The sequence below is a fragment of the Pristiophorus japonicus genome, chromosome 18 (assembly GCF_044704955.1).
Source record: "Pristiophorus japonicus isolate sPriJap1 chromosome 18, sPriJap1.hap1, whole genome shotgun sequence".
Lineage (NCBI taxonomy): Eukaryota > Metazoa > Chordata > Chondrichthyes > Pristiophoridae > Pristiophorus > Pristiophorus japonicus.
In genome coordinates, this window is record NC_091994.1 from 70,407,355 (window position 1) to 70,425,682 (window position 18,328).

The window sequence follows — 18,328 nt, forward strand, 5'->3', positions numbered from 1 at the left end:
TCTTCTGAACTCCAATGAGTAGAGGCTCAATCTACTCAACCTTTCCTCATAAGTCAAACCCCCTCATCTCCGGAATCAATCTAGTGAACCTTTTCTGAACTGCCTCCAATGCAAGTATATCCTTCTTTAAATATGGAGACCAAAACTGCACGCAGTACTCCAGGTGTGGCCTCACCAATACCCTGTACAGTTGTAGCAGGACTTCTCTACTTTTATACCCTATCCCCCTTGCAATAAAGGCCAACATTCCATTTGCCTTCCTGATTATTTACTGTACCTACATACTAACTTTTTGTGTTTCGTGCACAAGGACCCCCAGGTCCCTCTGTACTGCAGATGCTGGAATCTGGAATAAAAACAGAGCATGCTGGAAATCTCAGCAGTTCAGGCAGCATCTGTGGAGAGGGAGCAGAGTTACCGTTTTGGGTCGATGACCCTTCGTCAGAACTGGAGAGTGTTCGGAAAGAATGGATTCTTAACAAGCACTGAAAGGGGGAGGGGAAGAAAGAACAAAAGGGAAGGTCTGTGATAGGTTGGAAGACAGGAGAGATTAGAGAGGCAACAGGAATGATGGCTCAAATTCAAATGGTAATGCCAGAAGTTAGAAGAACATTCGTCAAGATAGGGTGTGAATGGTGGGATAATGACCAACTACCATTGGAGACAAGGAGAATAAAAGAAAGAAAGAAGCAGGCTGTGAGGGAGGGTGGGTGGGGGGCTGGGGGAAGGGCAGGGGGGAAGGGAGCCAAAGATGGGCCGAGGTTACGCTCTGAAATTGTTGAACTCTATGTTGAGTCCAGAAGGCTGTAAAGTGCCTAAACAAAAGATGAGGTGCTGTTCCTCGAGCTTGCGTTGAGCTTCGTTGGAACAGTGTAGGAGGCCGAGGACAGAGAGGTCAGAGTGGGAATGGAGTGGAGAATTAAAGTGACAATCCTCTATCACTACCACATTTCTAAAATGCTTTCGCCCCCTTGGACAACCTTATGAGCCATGGTGCCTTGGTCTGCATTGTGGCTGCCCTCCCCAAAGTCTGTCTCCTTGTCCTCACAGGGAGAGAGTACATTGTACTGTTGGACAGGACCAGTGTCTGCGGCACATCCTTCTTAACCTCTCCCAAATCCCTACCACCCGGCTCCCTGACACTCACACCCTCCCTTTCCTCTCGGGTGTGACTGTATTCTGGATAAAACTGTCCAGAAATTCCTCCTCCTCCATTATTTGTCAGAGTGTCTCCAACTCACACTCCAGCTCGATGACTCTGAGCCAGAGAGATGCAAGATGGAGACATCTCCTGCAGACGTGTTTGCTCGGGACAGTCTCACTGTCCACAAACTCCCACATATTGTAGTCCAGACAAACCACCTGCCCTGCCGTATCTTAGTCTGGTCTTATTTAATTTGATCTAATTCGTTAAAGTCTTTATTCAATTATTATTTACAGTTATATTAAGTTTAATACAGTACTTTATAGTTTCCTGCACCTAGTTTAAACCACAGTTGTAGGTGAGTGAGAAAAGAGAGAAAAAAAAACCTTAATACTCACCAACCAATCACCTACCTGTTGTCCTTGTTTTTTTTGGAAATCGTCGAAGGCTCCATGGCTGCTGATACTTCCTCCAATTAGGTCCTTCCCCCTCTTCTCCCAATTCCCACTCCTTCCAAATTTCCAAATTAAACACTCTGGTACAGTGCACTCTGGTTAAGACACTTTGTGCAGTTCACAATAGCCCAACTCTGCCCCAGCAATTGCTTTGACGTGGGCCTTGCGGATGCTGCAAGCACATGCAGAAATCCTGAACTTCTGGTGGATTTCAAAGGAGGTATGGCTGTGTAATCTGAGAGTTCGCCACCATACCCACCGCAAAATCTGGGCCATTAGTTTAATCTGTTAATTTAAAAAAATCTCTAACAGCAATTCAAATCTGAAGGAATTGTAACACTGAGAAAAATAAATTTTCAGTTAAACTTACCACATCGTTAAAAATTCACTGACACTTGAATGGACAAGCTCTAACTTTTTCTGCCGTGTCTCGTGGGTAAGTTCGCCAACATCACGCCCTTCATGTTATTGAACGCCGAGTCTCTCGGCGAGACACAGTTAGAATGAAGCTTGTGGGGGAGCAGGGAAACTCGGACAGCAACTTCCTGATTTCCAAGTTTTACTGCGCATGTGCGGATGCCAAAAGTTGCAGAGCAATTTGCTGCATTAGAACGGTGATGCTGCAAGCCTCATCGCTGCTCTACCCGTAAAATCCAGGCCATTGGCTTTTGCAGTGTTGAGCTGGCTAAGGTTCCGCGAAGACTGGATGTTGGACAAGCAATCTAACAGCACAAAGGGCTGAGCCTGGCGATGGAGGGACAGAGCTGGGTGCCATTGGTGTACGTGGGGAATGTGACCTTGTGTCTGTGGATTCATATTCACAGATATCAGAGAAAGCAGGCTGGATTTTCGGCTTTTAGGATTTTGGGGCATTAATGGCAGCGGGGTGGTCCGGATACCGCCTGGAAAAGGTTTGCGCCTCAGTCAGCAAAATTGGTCAGCTGGGCCCTGGGTGTGGGGCGGAGTGCTAGGGGAGGCGTTGCACACCTCTCTCAGGGTGCTAGGCCGGCTGGATGTGGGAAAATCCCGAGCTAAAGAGCCGGCCCGGGAGCGCTCTGAGAGAGGTTTGGGGGGGAAAAAAACTCGAAAAACAACACCGAAAATATCCCAATACACAGCCCACACCACCACAACATAACTTGCAAAAAAATGTTTAAAAGAAACAATCACACTTACCTGAGGTGGACATTACTGACCTCAGTGCTGCCGCTGCAGCTCGGAATGCCCGCTTTCCCAGGCGGTCCCACCAGGGGGCGCTCTACGGAACACTACGGGTCGGGCGGGACTCAAAAATCGAGCCGGTGTCACAATCAGCATACCGGCTCGCCTCTCCCGGGCAGTAATGCTCCGCGACCCACCGAAACCGGCCCCGAAAACCCCGGCGGGACGCTGGAAGCTGGCTGCCCGCCCGGAAGAGCTCACCGCCGCCATTGCCGCCCCTCCGGGGCAAAAACAGAGGCGGACAGGCCCGGAAAATCCAGCCCCATGATTTCAGAATCTCATTGAAATCTTTGGTTACAGCCTCTTATTAATTAAACTCTGAATGATAAGGACAGACGACTGTACAGTGTGATCTATGCTGCTTCCAACTCCCATTCAGACTTTAAAATCTGGGTTATGATGCACATTGACCTTTCGAGAGTTGAAATGTGACCTCACATTTTGGGTGAATATTTTGGGTCTGTGGATTTGTTCATTTGCTTTGCAACAGTTCTGATGTTAAATGTATTTGAGCCACAGTTAACTTTCAATCAATAAAACCCCTCTGAATACTCCCGCAGCAGAGTTCCTGGCAGCTGTAATATCTTATTGATCACCTTGGAGCAGTATTCTTACAGGTCAATCTTCTCTTTGCAGTGACACCTGGTATGAAGATTTATATCGATCCGTTCACCTATGAAGATCCTAATGAGGCTGTGAGGGAATTTGCCAAAGAGATTGACATATCCAGTGTGAAGATTGAACAGGTCATTGGAGCAGGTATCTATCTATTCCCACAGTTATTTGCTGTGTTTTAAGATTTCCTGTATTTCATCAGGTTAGTATAACTTGCTAGTATAACCTATTGTGAGTTGCAAATGCAAACCAGTATTAATTAGAAATAAAAAACAGAAGATGCTGGAATTAATCAGCAGGTCAGGTAGCATCTGTGGAGAGAGAAACAGAATTAATGTTTCAGGTCGATGACCCTTCGTCAGAACTGAAAGATGTTAGAGATTTAATGGCCACAAAATTCGGCTCTTAGCACCCGCTGTTTCGGTGCTATGAGTCCAAGATGGCACCCGTGGCGTATGCACACACTCTGGTGCGAGTCATGCTGGCCGCCATTTTGGTGAGGGCGTTAGCGCGTGCCCAGTGAAGGTCCGTCGGAAGGTGCAAGGTGCCACTGACTGCATGCACGTCGCTTTGTGGGCCCCACATGTCAACTCGGAGATGTACCGCCATCGAGAGGGATTCCACAGCTTCCATTGTGCGACCATAGGCAGCGACTGATGCAGATCAGTGCCTGGCATCCTGGCATCAGTCACAATCAATGTTCTGCCTCAGGTTCACGGGCACGCGGCCACGCATCAATTGGGAGGTCCCGCGCAGCCCAAGCCATTTACCAATCGTGAGGTCCCGCCCAGGCCGCGCACCAATTGGGAGGTCCCGCCCAGGCCGCTCACCAATCGGGAGCTCCCGCGGAGGCCGCTCACCAATCGGGAGGTCCTGCCCAGGCCGTGCACCAATTGGCCACTCACCAATCGGGAGGTCCCGCCCAAGCCGTGCACCAATCGGGAGCTCCCGCGCAGGCCGCTTACCAATCGGGAGGTCCCGTGCAGGCCGCTCACTAATCGGGAGGTCCCGCCCAGGCCGTGCACCAACCGGGGGGTCCCGCGCAGGCCGCTCACCAACCGGGAGGTCCCGCCCAGGCCGTGCACCAATCGGGGGGTCCCGCCCAGGCCGTGCACCAATCGGGAGCTCCTGCAGAGTCCGCTCACCAATCGGGAGGTCCCGTCCAGGCCGTGCACCAATTGGGAGGTCCCGCCCAGGCCGTGCACCAATTGGGAGGTCCCGCCCAGGCCGTGCTCCAATCAGGAGCTCCCGCGCAGGCCGCTTACCAATAGGGAGGTCCCGCCCAGGCCGTGCACCAATCGGGAGGTCCCGCGCAGGCCGCTCACATGCTGTTGCCGCTGGAAAAGATACACGGCGGGAGGCGCAGCAAATTAAAAGCCCCCCCAGCTGCATTTGTGCCAGCATGGCGAACCAGAGGGTAGCTATTGGGCCACGAGGCCTATCCATTGGCGACATGGCTCAGGATTTCAGAACGCAAACCACGCACAAGCGGGCAGCATACATACATTGAAAGCCATGCTGCCACACAAAATGTGACAGAGCAGAACATCGTCGTGCTGAAACAATGCTTCCGCTGCCTGGACCACTCTGGAGGAGCCCTGCAGGACTCGGCAGAGCGGGTGTCAAGATTCACGGTGGCCTGTTGCGTGCTGCACAACCTCACCATCATGAGGGCACAGCCTTTGTCTGCAGCTATACAGCAAGCAGCTGAGGAGCAGGAGGAGGAGCAGGAAAAGGAGGAAGTGGACGGGAGGAGGCAAACTTGACAGCCCTTCCCTGCCCGGGCTATCCGTGCAGAAATAATTCGAGTGCAATATCAGTAACCACAACCTCAATTCTCCATTCGCCAAAAATCCCTCACCTTTTCGTTCCTCTGTCAAATTTTAAGCCATAACACTCCTGTGAAGCGCCTTGGGACCTTTCATTGCGATAAAGGCACTATATAAATACAAGTTGTTGTTATTCCGGACAATCACAGCGTCCGCTTGCACTAGCGGACTGGCAGGGTGGGAGGACGAATGCTGTCATCCTGAGAGAGGACAGCAGATTCGTGATCCATGGAGCCACTGCCTCTCCCCCGGGGCAGTGCCTCATCAATTCTAGTCCTCTGTTGGAGGACAGATTCTCCACTGCTGTGACACCCTGCAAGCCCCGATGAACACTAGTATCCACAGCCATAATTGCAACAGTCTGAGCTCCCACTGCAGCACCCAGACGTTGGGTGGCTTGTACTTTTGCTGCAATGGAAGCTGAGACATCGGCCATCAGGCGCTGCATCGTGGCTGGGTCCCCAAGTGGAGATGCCCACCACTTCCACGCTGGAGAGGATGGGCTCCAAGCTATGTGCAAAGGCCTGTGCAAGGTTGATGCTGGACTCCTCCATGCTCCTTGACATTGCAAGCCTGCCAATGCACCTAGCATTTCTGCCTTCTTCTGTAGCCTGCCCCATCGAAGTGCTCATCTGGGACCTCTGCAGCAGAACCTGTGCGTGTGCCCTCACCCTCCGGCAAGCTGACACCTGCACTATCCTTGCCCCCTGCCCCGGCTGCAGGCCATTCGTGCCCGGTGACTCACCACATGCAGATCCTACCTCTATGCTATCCTCTAACCTGCGCACAGTGTCGGAACATAAGAACATAAGAAATAGGAGCAGGAGTAGGCCATTTGGCCCCTCGAGCCTACTCCGCCACTCAATAAGATCATGGCTGATCTGATCACGGACTCAGCTCCACTTCCCCGCCCGCTCCCCATAACCCTTTACTCCCTTATCGCTCAAAAATCTGTCTATCTCCGCCTTAAATATACTCAATGAATCAGTATCTGAGGTGGTGGCTGCAAGTGTGAAATCGAGTGATGGTGCTGTGTCGTCATCATCAGTGTCTTCTTCCTCTTCCACCTGTTGCCCTTCCACCACTGCCTGGCCAACTTTCAGTTCTTGGGTATCTGAAAGGAGAAAGGGACAAGGGTAGGGTTGTCATGAGCAGGGGATCGGTGGGGGCAGGAGAGCAAACCATCCATGCTTACACCAACTTCAGCTTGTAAGGGATTGTGGGATGAGGTGGAAGTGGGATGTGAGAAGTAGGTTTGAGGGCATAGGCTCAGCAATTGCTGATCCAATAATGTCCAGCACCGTCTCCTCCATGAGGGTTAGGACATGCAAGAGTGCCTGTCCACCTACGGGATGGACCATGCTGTCTCTGGTTGTGCACCACATTGTCCTGCAAGAGAGAGGGAAGTGCGTCAGCGAGTGTGTTGCAATGTTTGGATGATGTGCCTGTCATGGTTGAATAGCTGGAAGTGTGTGTGCGAGCTGTGAGATGTCGGTGTGAGGCTTGCAGCAGTGCTAAGTGTGTGAGGGTCAGGTGAAGCGATGAATGTGAGGTATGAGCCGTGATTGGTAGGTTGTGTTAAGGGCAGAAAGGGAGAAGAATATCTGAAGTGTGTTCTGGATAACTTTCTGGATCACTATGTTTCTTGTCCAACAAAGAGGGAGGCATTGCTGTATCTAGTCCTGGCAAATGAAGTGGGTGAAGTGGAGATTGTCACAGTGGAGGAGCAACTCGGGAATAGCGATCATAGTATCGTAAGGTTTCAAGTAGTTATGGAGAAGGACAACAAGTGATCAAGAACAAAAATGCTTGATTGCAGGAGGGCTAATTTCAGCAAATTGAGAAAGGATCTGGCCCGAGTAAATTGGAGTTAAAGACTGGCAGAGAGAAATGTAATGGAGCAATGGGCAGTCTTTAAAGAGATGGTTTGGGTACAGTCTCGGTACATTCCCACAAGAGGGATTGGGAACCAAAGCCAGAGCTCCCTGGATAACGAAGGAGTTAGAGAGTAAGATGAGGCAGAATAAGGGGGCGTATGACAGATATCAGCTTGAGAATACAAGGCAAAATCAGGCTGAATATAAAAAGTACAGAGGAGAAGTGGAAAGGAAATAAGACGGGGCAAAGAGACAGTACGAGAGTAGATTAGCTGCTAACATTCAGGGGAATCCAAAGGTCTTCTATAGGCATGTTAACAGTAAAAGGGTTGTCAGAGAAGCTGTTGTCCGATTAGGGACCAAAATGGACAACTATTGGCGGAGGCAGAAGGCATAACAGAAGTTGCATTTGTGTTTAACAAGGAAGAGGACTTTGCCCAAGCTGTGTTAAACGAGGAGGCTGTCGGGTTACTGGATGAGACAAAAATAGATAAAAAGAAGGTACTAAAGTGGATATGTCACCAGGTCTGGATGGCATCCATCCTCGATTGCCAGGGGAAGTAAGGGAAGAAATTGTAATTTCTGTTAGTGCTAAAGCACTTTTACAATTTGTTTACATCTGGAAGGCAGTTCAGCTCTAAGGGCTAAAGACTGCCTATTTTTAAATGATATTTTTTTCATTTAGAAGGCAGTCCCCTTTTAAGGGACCAATACTGCTTTCTATAATGACTGGCTAGCTTTAAGATAACGCTTGCTCCAGGGACACCATGGCTATGCTACGTTGGGCCTCCTGCTGAGAGTGCCCCAGGAAAACCAGTCTTGCACTCCAGATTTTGCATTGCGTTAATGTAAATTAGCAGGCAGCACCAACATACCAGTGTTACCTGCGCTATTATTTCGGGATGCCATTAACTACGGCCCCGGTGGCCCGGCAGCTTTCCGGCCCCTGCAATTACTAGGCCACAAAGTAGAGAAACCAGGAAGTTATGCTAAACCTATACAAAACACTATTTCGGCTCCAGTTGGAGTATTGTGTCCAACTCTGGTCACCGCACATTAGGATGGACGTAAAGGCTTTGCAGAGGGTACAGAAGCGATTTACTAGAACAGTTCTAGGGATGAGGGATTACGTGTGGATAGACTGGAGAAGCTGGGGTTGTTCTCCTTAGAGCAGAGAAGGCTAAGAGGAGATTTGATAGAGGTGTTCAAAATCACGAAGGGTTTAGACAGAGTAACTAAAGAGAAACTGGCTGAGGGGTTGATAACCAGAGGGCACAGATTTAAGGTGATTGACAACAAACCAGATGCGACATGAGGAAAAACATTTTTACGCAACGAGTGGTTAGGATTTGGAATGCACTGCCTGATAGGGCGGTGGATACAGATTCAACAGTAGCCTTCAGAAGGGAATTGGATAGATACCTGAAGGAGAAAAAAATGCAGGGGTGTGGGGAAAGAGCGGGAGAGTGGGACTAACTGGATTGCTCTTCGAAAGAGCCAGTGCAGAATCGATGGGCCGAATGGCCTCCTTCTGCGCTGTACTATTCTGTGATCTATGATTACGAAAGGGTTTGAAAGTGTAGACAAAGAGAAGATATTTTCACTTGCGTGTGAGACCAGAACTAGGGACCATGAAAATAAGATAGTCGCTAATTATTCCAATAGGGAATTCAGGGGAAACCTCTTTGAGGTGAGAATGTGGAACTCGCTGCCACAGGGAGTGGTTGAGGCAAATAGCATCGCTGCATTTAAGGGGACGCTAGTTAAGCACATGAGGGAGAAGGGAATAGAGAGTTATGTTGATGGAGTTAGATGGGGAAGGATGGGAGGAGGCTCGTGTGGAGCATAAACGCCGGCATGGATGTACTCGGTCAAATGGCCTGTTTCTGTGCTGTAAATGCTTCGTAATACTTTGTAATTGTTTGTAACTGCGGGGCATAGAGGAACAGTGAATGGAGAGATCAGATAGAAGTTCTGTACACAGAGGGGAATGGAGAGATCAGATAGAACTTCTGTACACAGAGGGGAATGGAGAGATCAGATAGAACTATTGCACACAGATGGAATCAAGGCTGATAACATCAAGAATTTTAAGACATGGTCAGACAAGTATTTGATAAGAAAGTTAATAGAGGGATGTCGGTAGTGAAGCTGTAATTCCATTGTTTGTAATCTCTGGGGCTGGCCATTGGACGGAAATGATTTATTTTCCTGTGCATTCTTTCATTCCTTGCAGGGACTAGACCTCGAACAGTGAGCTGATGAGAGGTTAATCATTTTGATTTTTTTTTCCAGGTGAATTTGGAGAGGTGTGCAGTGGGCATCTCAAGTTACCTGGCAAGAGGGAGATTTTTGTGGCTATCAAGACCTTAAAATCTGGTTATACAGAGAAGCAGAGACGGGACTTCCTGAGTGAAGCAAGCATCATGGGTCAGTTTGATCATCCGAATGTGATCCACCTGGAAGGCGTAGTCACCAAGAGCAGCCCGGTGATGATTATCACAGAGTTCATGGAGAATGGGTCACTAGACTCCTTCCTCCGGGTAAGATCTTCAGCAATTGTGTTTTATTTCAGGAAACCATGGCCAATTTGCCGTTTATTGAAACAGAAATTGAAAATGCTTGGAGCGTTTGTTAGGTGAGGCAGTGCATGGAGAGAGCGGCATGGCCGTCTGACCCTGCCTCACACCTGAAAGATATTGCAGATGGACAGCATGTAGAAAGGAACAGAATAAAGAGAATGGAATGAAAAAGATATACAGGACAATAAGCCGAATGGGGTGCAAAGTGCTTAAGTAAAGGGCAAGCGATGGTTAAATGGCAGAAGTGATATTACCTGAGACAATGGGATGCATAATGAGAGACATTAAAAGAAGAGGCTCAGGGGTTGAAGTTCAGGACCTCCATTTTTGAGGCACTGTCACAGCCCGACTGCTGATTTTACCGGCGGACATTAGGTACAGGCTCCAGCTGCCAAATTCAGTTTTTACTGAATTCTCTACCACAGAAAGTAGTTGAGGCCAATTCACTAAATATATTCAAAAGGGAGTTAGATGAAGTCCTTACTACTCGGGGGATCAAGGGGTATGGCGTGAAAGCAGGAAGGGGGTACTGACGTTTCATGTTCAGCCATGAACTCATTGAATGGCGGTGCAGGCTAGAAGGGCTGAATGGCCTGCTCCTGCACCTATTTTCTATGTTTCTATGTTTACGCCCGAAGATGAGAGAGCAGCGCTAAACCGTGGCGTTGCACACTCACCCTCGGGCCGGAACTCAGGTGACCGACTGAATCTCGCATCAGGAGTCTGCTGCCATACTCGCTGGGAAACGGGAAGAAAGAAACCTCAAACTTCTCCGACCCACACACAAACTTCCCCACTGTTGCAACTAATGAAAAAATGAAGAAAAAAGTAAAGAAAAACACTTACCTTGCTCTCTGGCCGATTCCGCCCAAGTCCCGCTGTTTACTCACCACTTTTCTCAGCCTATAAGAAACATAGAAAATAGCTGCAGGAGTAGCACCTTCGAGCCTGCACCACCATTCAATAAGATCATGGCTGATCATTCCCTCAGTACCCCTTTCCTGCTTTCTCTCCATACCCCTTGATCCCCTTAGCCGTAAGGGCCATATCTAACTCCCTCTTGAACATATCCAATGAACTGGCATCAACAACTCTCTGCGGCAGGGTTAACAAGTCTCTGAGTGAAGAAGTTTCTCCTCATCTCGGTCCTAAATGGCCTACTCCTTATCCTAAGACTGTGTCTCCTGGTTCTGGAGTTCCCCAACATCGGGAACATTCTTCCCGTATCTAACCTGTCCAGTCCCGTCAGAATCTTATACGTTTCTGTGAGATCCCCTCTCATCCTTCTAAACTCCAGTGAATAAAGGCCCAGTTGATCCAGTCTCTCCTCATATGACAGTCCAGCCATCCCTGGTACTAGTCTGGTGAATCTTCAGCTGCACTCCCTCAATAGCAAGAATGTCCTTCCTCAGATTAGGAAACCAAAACTGAACACAATATTCCAGTTGAGGCCTCACTAAGGCCTTGTACAACTGCAGTAAGACCTCCCTGCTCCTATACTCAAATCCCCTAGCTATGAAAGCCAACATACCATTGGTCTTCTTCATCGCCTGCTGGACCTGCATGCCAACTTTCAATGACTGATGAACCATGCCACCCAGGTCTCGTTACACCTCCCCTTTTCCTAATCTGCCGCCATTCAGATAATATTCTGCCTTCGTGTTTTTGCCCCCAAAATGGATAACCTCACATTTATCCACATTATACTGCATCTGCCATGCATTTGCCCATTCACCTAACCTGTCCAAGTCACCCTGCAGCCTCTTAGCGTCCTCCTCATAGCTCACACCGCCACCCAGTTTAGTGTCATCTGCAAACTTGGAGATATTACACTCAATTCCTTCATCCTAATCGTTAATGTATATTGTAAAGAGCTGGGGTCCCAGCAATGAGCCCTGTGGCACTCCACTAGTCACTGCCTGCCATTCTGAAAAGGACCCGTTTATCCCGACTCACTGTTTCCTGTCTGCCAACCAGTTCTCTATCCACGTCAGTACATTACCCCCAATACCATGTGCTTTGATTTTGCACACCAATCTCTTGTGTGGGACCTTGTCAAAAGACTTTTGAAAGTCCAAATACACCACATCCACTGGTTCTCCCTTGTCCACTCTGCTAGTTACATCCTCAAAAAATTCCAGAAGATTCGTCAAGCATGATTTCCCTTTCATAAATCCATGCTGACTTGGACCGATCCTGTCACTGCTTTCCAAATGCGCTACTATTTCATCCTTAATGATTGATTCCAACATTTTTCCCATTACTGATGTCAGGCTAACTGGTCTATAATTACCCGTTTGCTCTCTTCCTCCTTTTTAAAAAAGTGGTGTTAAATTAGCTATCTCCAGTCCATAGGAACTGATCCAGAGTCGATAGACTGTTGGAAAATGACCACCAATGCATCCACTATTTCTAGGGCCACTTCCTTAAGTACTCTGGGATGCAGACTATCAGGTCCCGGGGATTTATCAGCCTTCAATCCCATCAATTTCCCTAACACAATTTCCCACCTAATAAGGATATCCTTCAGTTCCTCCTTCTCACTAGACCCACTGTCCCCTAGTACATTCGGAAGGTTATTTGTGTCTTCCTTCGTGAAGACAGAACCAAAGTATTTCTTCAATTGGTCTGCCATTTCTTTGTTCCCCCATTATAAATTCACCTGAAGCCGACTGCAAGGGACCTACATTTGTCTTCACTAATCTTTTTCACTTCACATATTTATAGAAGGTTTTGCAGTCAGTTTTTATGTCCCCTGCAAGCTTCTTCTCATACTCTATTTTCCCGTCTTAATTAAACCCTTAGTCCTCCTCTGTTGAATTCTAAATTTCTCCCAGTTCTCGGGTTTGTTACTTTTTCTAGCCAATTTATATGCCTCTTCCTTGGTTTTAACACTATCCTTAATTTCCCTTGTTAGCCACGGTTGAGCCACCTTCCCCGTTTTATTTTTACTCCAGACAGGGATGTACAATTGCTGAAGTTCATCCATGTGATCTTCAAATGTTTGCCATTGCTTATCCACCGTCAGTCCTTTAAGTATCGGTTGCCAGTCTATTCTAGCCAATTCACGCCTCATACCGTCGAAGTTACCTTTCCTTAAGTTCAGGACCCTAGTTCCTGAATTAACTTTGTCACTCTCCATCTTAATAAAGAATTCTACCATATTATGGTCACTCTTCCCCAAGGGGCCTCACACAACAAGATTGCTAATTAGTCCCTTCTCATTACACATCACCCAGTCTAGGATGGCCAGCTCTCCAGTTGATTCCTCGACATATTGGTCAAGAAAACCATCCCTAATACACTCCAGGAAATCCTCCTCCATCGCATTGCTACCAGTTTGGTTCGCCCAATCAATATGTAGATTAAAGTCGCCCATGATAACTGCTGTACCTTTATTGCACACATCCCTTATTTCTTGTTTGATGCTCACTAACCTCAACCTCACTACTATTGTTTGGTGGTCTGTACACAACTCCCAATAGCATTTTCTGCCCTTTGGTATTCCACAGCTCCACCCATACCGATTCCACATCATCCAGGCTAATGTCCCTCTTACTATTGCATTAATTTCCTCTTTAACCAGCAACGCCATCCCGCCTCCTTTTCCTCTCTGCCTATCCTTCCTAAATGTTGAATAGCCCTGGATGTTGAGTTCCCAGCCTTGGTCACCCTGGAGTCATGCCTCCGTGATGCCAATTACATCCTATCCATTAACTGCTGTCTACGCAGTTAATTCGTCCACCTTATTCCGAATACTCCTCACATTGAGGCACAGAGCCTTCAGGCTTGTCTTTTTAACACACTTTGCCTCTTTAGAATTTTGCTGTAATGTGGCCCTTTTTGTTTTTTGCCTTGGGTTTCTCTGCCCTCCACTTTTATTATTCTTTTTTCTATCTTTTCCTTCTGCCTCCATTTTATTTCCCTCTGTCTCCCTGCATAGGTTCCCATCCCCCCGCCATGTTAGTTTAACTCCTCTCCAACAGCACTAGCAAACACTCCCCCTCGGACATTGGTTCCGATCCTGCCCAGGTACAGACCGTCTGGTTTGTACTGGTCCCACCTCCCCCAGAACCGGTTCCAATGTCCCAGGAATTTGAATCCCTCCCTTTTGCACCACTCCTCAAGCCACGTATTCATCTGGGCTATCCTGCGATTTCTACTCTGACTAGCACATGGCACTGGTAGCAATCCTGAGATTACTACTTTTGAGGTCCTACTTTTTAATTTAGCTCCTAACTCCCTAAATTCGTCTCGTAGGACCTTATCCTGTTTTTTACCTATATCGTTGGTACCTATGTGCACCACGACAACTGGCTGTTCACCCTCCCTTTTCAGAATGTCCTGCACCCGCTCCGAGACATCCTTGACCCTTGCACCAGGGAGGCAACATACCATCCTGGAGTCTCGGTTGCGGCCGCAGAAACTCCTATCTATTCCCCTTACAATCGAATCCCCTATCACTACAGCTCTCCCACTTTTTTTTCTGCCCTCTTGTGCAGCAGAGTCACCCACGGTGCCATGAACTTGGCTGCTGCTGCCCTCCCCTGATGAGTCATCCTCCTCAACAGTACCCAAAGCGGTGTGAGACACTGCCTTTGTGTGCCACAGGTGGATGGGTTGCATAGATCGGTGGTGTCCGATTGATCCTCTGCAAGTACAGCACAACATTTAAATGTTCAGCTGGGGGTGCGGTTGGTCATGCTGACATAAGAACATAAAAACATAAGAAATAGGAGCAGGAGTAGGCCATATGACCCCTCGAGCCTGCTCCGCCATTCAATAAGATCATGGCAGATCTATCATGGACTCAGCTCCACTTCCCTGCCTGCTCTCCGTAACCCCTTATTCCCTTATCATTTAAGAAATTGTCTATTTCTGTCTTAAATTTATTCAATGTCCCAGCTTCCACAGCTTTCTGAGGCAGCACATTCCACAGATTTACAACCCTCTGAGAGAAGAAATTCCTCCTCATCTCTATTTTAAATGGGCGGCCCCTTATTCTAAGATTGTGCCCTCTAGTTCTAGTCTCCCCCATCAGTGGAAACATTTTCTCTATATCCACCTTGTCAAGCCCCCTCATAATCTTATACGTTTCGATAAGATCACCTCTCATTCTTCTGAATTCCAACCTACTCAACTTTTCCTCATAAGTCAACCCCCTCATCCCCGGAATCAACCTAATGAACCTTCTCTGAACTGCCTCCAAAGCAAGTATATCCTTTCGTAAATATGGAAACCAAAACTGCATGCAGTATTCCAGGTGTGGCCTCACCAATACCTTGTATAGCTGTAGCAAGACTTCCCTGCTTTTATACTCCATTTTCTTTGCAATAAAGGCCAAGATACCATTGGCCTTCCTGATCACTTGCTGTACCTGCATACCATCCTTTTGTGTTTTATGCACAAGTACCCCCAGGTCCCGCTGTACTGCGGCACTTTGCAATCTTTCTCCATTTAAATAATAACTTGCTCTTTGATTTTTTTCTGCCAAAGTACATGACCTCACACTTTCCAACATTATTCTCCATCTGCCAAATTTTTGCCCACTCACTTAGCCTGTCTATGTCCTTTTGCAGATTTTTTGTGTCCTCCTCACACATTGCTTTTCCTCCCATCTTTGTATCGTCAGCAAACTTGGCTATGTTACACTCAGTCCCTTCTTCCAAGTTGTTAATATAGATTGTAAATAGTTGGGGTCCAGCACTGATCCCTGTGACACCCCACTAGTTATGATTGCCAACAGAGAATGAACCATTTATCCCAACTCTGTTTTCTGTTCAGTAGCCAATCATCTATCCATGCTAATATATTACCCCCAACCCCATGAACTTTTATCTTGTGCAGTAACCTTTTATGTGGTACCTTATCAAATGCCTTCTGGAAGTCCAAATACGCCACATCCACTGGTTCCCCTTTATTCACCCTGTTCGTTACATCCTCAAAGAACTCCAGGCAATTTGTCAACATGATTTCCCTTTCATAAATCCATGCTGACTCTGCTGACATGAAAACCGTCACATTCTTACTTCAAGGACGACCATCGACACATCACCACACCATGAATGGCTGGCAGACAATGCATTAAAAAGCATTTGACATCACATTACATGACCTTCCATGACATGAGTGTCACACAGACCGGTGAGTCGTTAAAACTTACCATGCTCTAGCACGGGATCGGTACCACCATGTGTGGTCACTCACCAGCGCCAATGCACGCTGCTCGATGTTAGTCACCTCAATGACATTTGGTGGGCCCCCTTTCGCGCCACTCTGCTTTGATACATTGGCTGTTCTTTTCTTTTGCAGAAGTAAAAGTTGCAGCCTTTACCCGTTTTGCACATGCAACGCGCACACACACACACACACACACACACATCCAGCGCACACACACACACATCCAGCGCACACACACACACACACACACACATCCAGCGCGCACACACACACACACACACACATCCAGCGCACACACACACACACACACACACACACATCCAGCGCACACACACACACACACACACACACACATCCAGCGCGCACACACACACACACACACACACACACATCCAGCGCGCGCACACACACACACACACATCCAGCGCGCACACACACACACACACACATCCAGCGCGCACACACACACACACACACACACACACACACATCCAGCGCACACACACACACACACACACACACACACACACACACCCAGCGCACACACACACACACACACACACACACATCCAGCGCACACACACACACACACACACACACACACACACACACACATCCAGCGCACACACACACACACACACAGACACAACGGCCACAGAACCTTTTTGAGTAGTGCGGGAGTGCATCAATAAGATGTTTACTTTTGCTAACACAACCACATCATTCCATCGTCTCCGACACTGGTCTCCATCCCACACCATGTTACCCACTGAGAACATGGCCTCACCAATCTCCTGCCAAATGCGTCTATACTGGGGTGGTGCAGGCTTGCCATGACCATCCCGGGTGAGGTCTTTATATCGGTGCTCCACCTCTGAGACCAGTGCCTCCAGCTCATCCTCAGTAAACCAGGGAGCTCTGGGCCTCCCTCCATTACACTTCTTGGCAGCTTTTTTTTCACTCATGAGAGCTTTGTAAGATGGATGTCTGATGATAATGTTGCTTCTCTCTCTCTAAATTAGACCACGCTACAACTAGCAGGCGTAAGTGAGTAACGAGGTTATATGCGCATGCGCAGCTGAGCCCTCATCCCCAATCGCGGTAAAAGTGATGTCATCGGCCACAAGAAACTACAAAAAAAATTCTAAATCTCGCGCATGCGCGGTGCACGGCCTCCAATGTTTACCGGGTCGAGCGACCTGCACCAACCACCCGTTGATGCTGCCACTCACTCACGCCTGCCACTCCCGCTGCTGCCAACAGAAACGTAATTAAGCTCGCGCCCGACTGGCCCCAGCGGCAGCGGGCGGCAAAAACTTACGTTTCGCCCGGGGACTGCCAATAAATGGACGGTCCAACGCTCGCACCAGGTGCAGGGCCTTAGGAGTTATAAGGCATTTTATTAAGGGAGTGATAGCTCAAATATCGTCAAATGCACAATCAGGATAGGCATCGTGGGCATGCGACCGTGACAAGTAGCTGGTACTAGTCCTAATTGCACAGACGGCTGGTGGCACGAACAATTCTTATCTTCACCGTTTGCCCTGAAATGTCTTCTGAGTCTTTCTTTTATTCTCTTTTTAGGGGTGGGCCTGGTGCAGGATATGGACAGGACCATTTAACCTGATATGTCGGGTTCTTTCTCGCAACTCTTGGGTGAAACCCTCCTCTTCACATCCTCCCAGGGTTGGAGTCAGACAGGCTGTTCATGGCCTTCACATGTTTGGAGCTGCCTGTTATCAGTTATTGATGTTCATGCTGTTTAAGTTGCTTTAGCTATTGTACCAGGGAATGAATCTTCAATTCTAACACCAGACTGAAGAGACTTTTTGGTCTCAAGTTATTTCTTCCAATCCACGATTTCTTACACAACGGACAGCCATTCATGACATGCTATACTCATTATTATAGAAACTTACAGCACAAAAGGAGGCCATTCGGCCCATTATATCCGTGCCTGTGCTGACTCTTTGAAAGAGCGGTCGTGTTTAGTCCCACATCCCGCTGTTTGTCTGTAGCCCTGAGAGTTCCTCATCCTCCACTATCCGCCCAACTCCACTTTAAAATTATTGATGGAGTCAACTCCCACCACCTTTTCAGGTAGAACGTTCCAAATCCCCGCAACTCTCTGAATGAAAACATTTCTCCTCATCTCCCCTCTGGATATTTTGCCAATGGTTTTAATCGATGCCCTCTGGTTATTGACCCACTCGCCACAGGCAATAGTTTTTCTTGATCTACTCTATCAAACCTCTCGTAGTCTTGAAATCCTCTATTAAGTCACCTCTTAATCTTCTCTATTCCAAGGAGAGCAGTTCTAACTTTTCCAACCTCTCCTCATAACTGAAGTCGCTCATCTCTAGTAATATCCTGGAAAATGTCCTTTGTACCTTTCTAAAGCCTCAGTGTCAGTTGTGGCTCAGTG

General features: G+C 47.9%; 1 protein-coding gene across 1 annotated transcript in view; it reads left to right on the top strand.

The window, feature by feature from the left end:
* The window catches only part of LOC139229054 (ephrin type-B receptor 2), a 585,159-nt gene that overhangs the window by 523,446 nt on the left and 43,385 nt on the right, over positions 1 to 18,328 (top strand). Inside the window, exons 11-12 of the mRNA XM_070860715.1 lie at positions 3,457 to 3,579; positions 9,437 to 9,684. Coding sequence (XP_070716816.1) covers positions 3,457 to 3,579; positions 9,437 to 9,684 — 371 coding nt within the window. The remainder of the gene's footprint in view (positions 1 to 3,456; positions 3,580 to 9,436; positions 9,685 to 18,328) is intronic.